Source organism: Pteropus vampyrus, unplaced genomic scaffold, assembly GCF_000151845.1.
Source record: "Pteropus vampyrus isolate Shadow unplaced genomic scaffold, Pvam_2.0 Scaffold144, whole genome shotgun sequence".
NCBI classification, from domain to species: Eukaryota; Metazoa; Chordata; class Mammalia; order Chiroptera; family Pteropodidae; genus Pteropus; species Pteropus vampyrus.
In genome coordinates this window covers 2,713,021-2,714,725 of record NW_011888925.1, presented here as the reverse complement: position 1 = coordinate 2,714,725, position 1,705 = coordinate 2,713,021, and the positions used below count along the sequence as shown (strand labels likewise).

The following is a 1,705-nucleotide window of genomic DNA, read 5'->3' as shown; positions in this document are numbered from 1 at the left end:
ATGCAGACAGGCCCACTTCAAAATTGGAGAGGCCCAATGCAAAATGAAAATGCAGGGTTCCTTGTTCAAAAATGATTAAGAATTTCAGGATGGCAACACCAGGGCGTTGAACCAAATGTGGGACCCCTCTGAGCGTGGGGCCCAGTGCAGCTGCACGGGCTGCACACCCATGAAGCCGGCTGTGTTCGCAGTCATTCGCAGCTCATGCCAGAGGGGCCCTGTGCTTGAAGCCAGCCCTGGGCCAAGACCACGCGGGTTGGCTGCCTTTCTCTCAACCTGCTCTGTTTCTGCTCGATAGGTCTGTATTATAATCCTCGGCAAGTTCTTCTGTGAACCCCTGTGTTCTAGGAGAGGGGAGGGGTGTGCTAGGAACCCTAGGAGCCCTGCCTGGGGACCCAGGAGAACTGGCTGGGTTCTCTCTCCAGGTAGGGCTGGGTGTGGGCTAGGATTATATAACTGATCTTGGGTTGCTGTTGAGTGAGTGCTTGCTAAAGGGAGAAGTGGCCCTGAGGTCAGGCAGCCCATGAAAGTCTGTCCTGAAGAGATAACAATGGAAGCATTATTTAAACTATGGTGTTGTCTGTGTGTGTGTGTGTGTGTGTGTGTGTGTGTGTGTGTGTGTGTGTGTGTGTCTTACATAGTCATCCTTTCTTGCACAGGACTACTCTAGAAACTTCTGTCTAGAAATAATAAGAAATCACCCAGAAAAGTCATATTCTTTATACATTACCTTATTCGTTAAAAGTAATCAGGACTCATCACGAGAGGTGTTCCCTTGCAAATGAAGGAGGCTTTATGCTCAGCGCCTCTTTGTCGATGGACTCTAACATCCCAACAGTGATGACTGTGTGCTCAAGGACAGCTGGAGAGGAAGGTGGGGGGCTGCTGTGCCTGGGGAGGATATGTAAAGGGCATCACGGGTGCCCAGAGGCAGGCAGAGGAGGTCAGGGAGTGCTGCCTGGAAGAGGTGACTCCCAAGATGAATCTTAAAGTATGACCAGGCACAGCAGCCCTCCCCCTTTCAGATGTACTGATCTGCTGAAGGCTGTGGGTTGAGAACAATGCAAACGGGAAAGTTCACATAGCGGATTTTTGGAAAAAAGCTTACGCCTATGGGAAGGACTGAGGATTTGGTGCACCAAGGCCAGACCTTGGGATGGCTTCTAGAAGAGTCTCACTCTAGCTCTGTTCCAAGGGCTAAGGTGCCTAAAGACAGACCTTGGCGAAATGGTAGGTTGCAGTGTTTCCTACGCAAACTGTGATATTTCAACTTCTTTCCTAGATTGTCTTTTTCCTTGACTGTAGGGGACTGAGCACTGATCTTGTTTGATTCTCTGGCAACTCCAGAAGGAAGGGGTTAGACAAGGAAACTTGCCCGTGGCCACCCAGTGGGCCAGGATTTGAATTCTTCGTGAATCTAATCTGAATTCTGGTGAAGGTCAAGATCAAGGATGTAGGCACATGTCCAACATCTGGATTAGAAATGGATCTGAGGTCAGAGGGACACTGTACCAAACCGAGATTCACCCCTCTGTGTGACTTCTGCAAAGTGGTATTCCTAGGGACGCAACCATGGGTGGCGGTTGCCATCCATCACCCGAGACTGAGTTCATCCTTGCGTGGGGCAAGAAGGCTCTGCCGTGGAGCCATTTGCCCTCAAGGAGGCAAGTCACACACACCCAGGGGGAGAGAGCTTTAATCGCGT

General features: G+C 50.5%; 1 protein-coding gene across 1 annotated transcript in view; it reads right to left on the bottom strand.

Annotated features, from left to right (window-relative positions):
* Positions 1-758: 758 nt before the first annotated feature.
* The window catches only part of SLC22A20P, a 16,626-nt gene continuing 15,679 nt past the window's right edge, over positions 759-1,705 (bottom strand). Inside the window, exon 11 of the mRNA XM_011368976.1 lies at positions 759-891. Coding sequence (XP_011367278.1) covers positions 759-891 — 133 coding nt within the window. The remainder of the gene's footprint in view (positions 892-1,705) is intronic.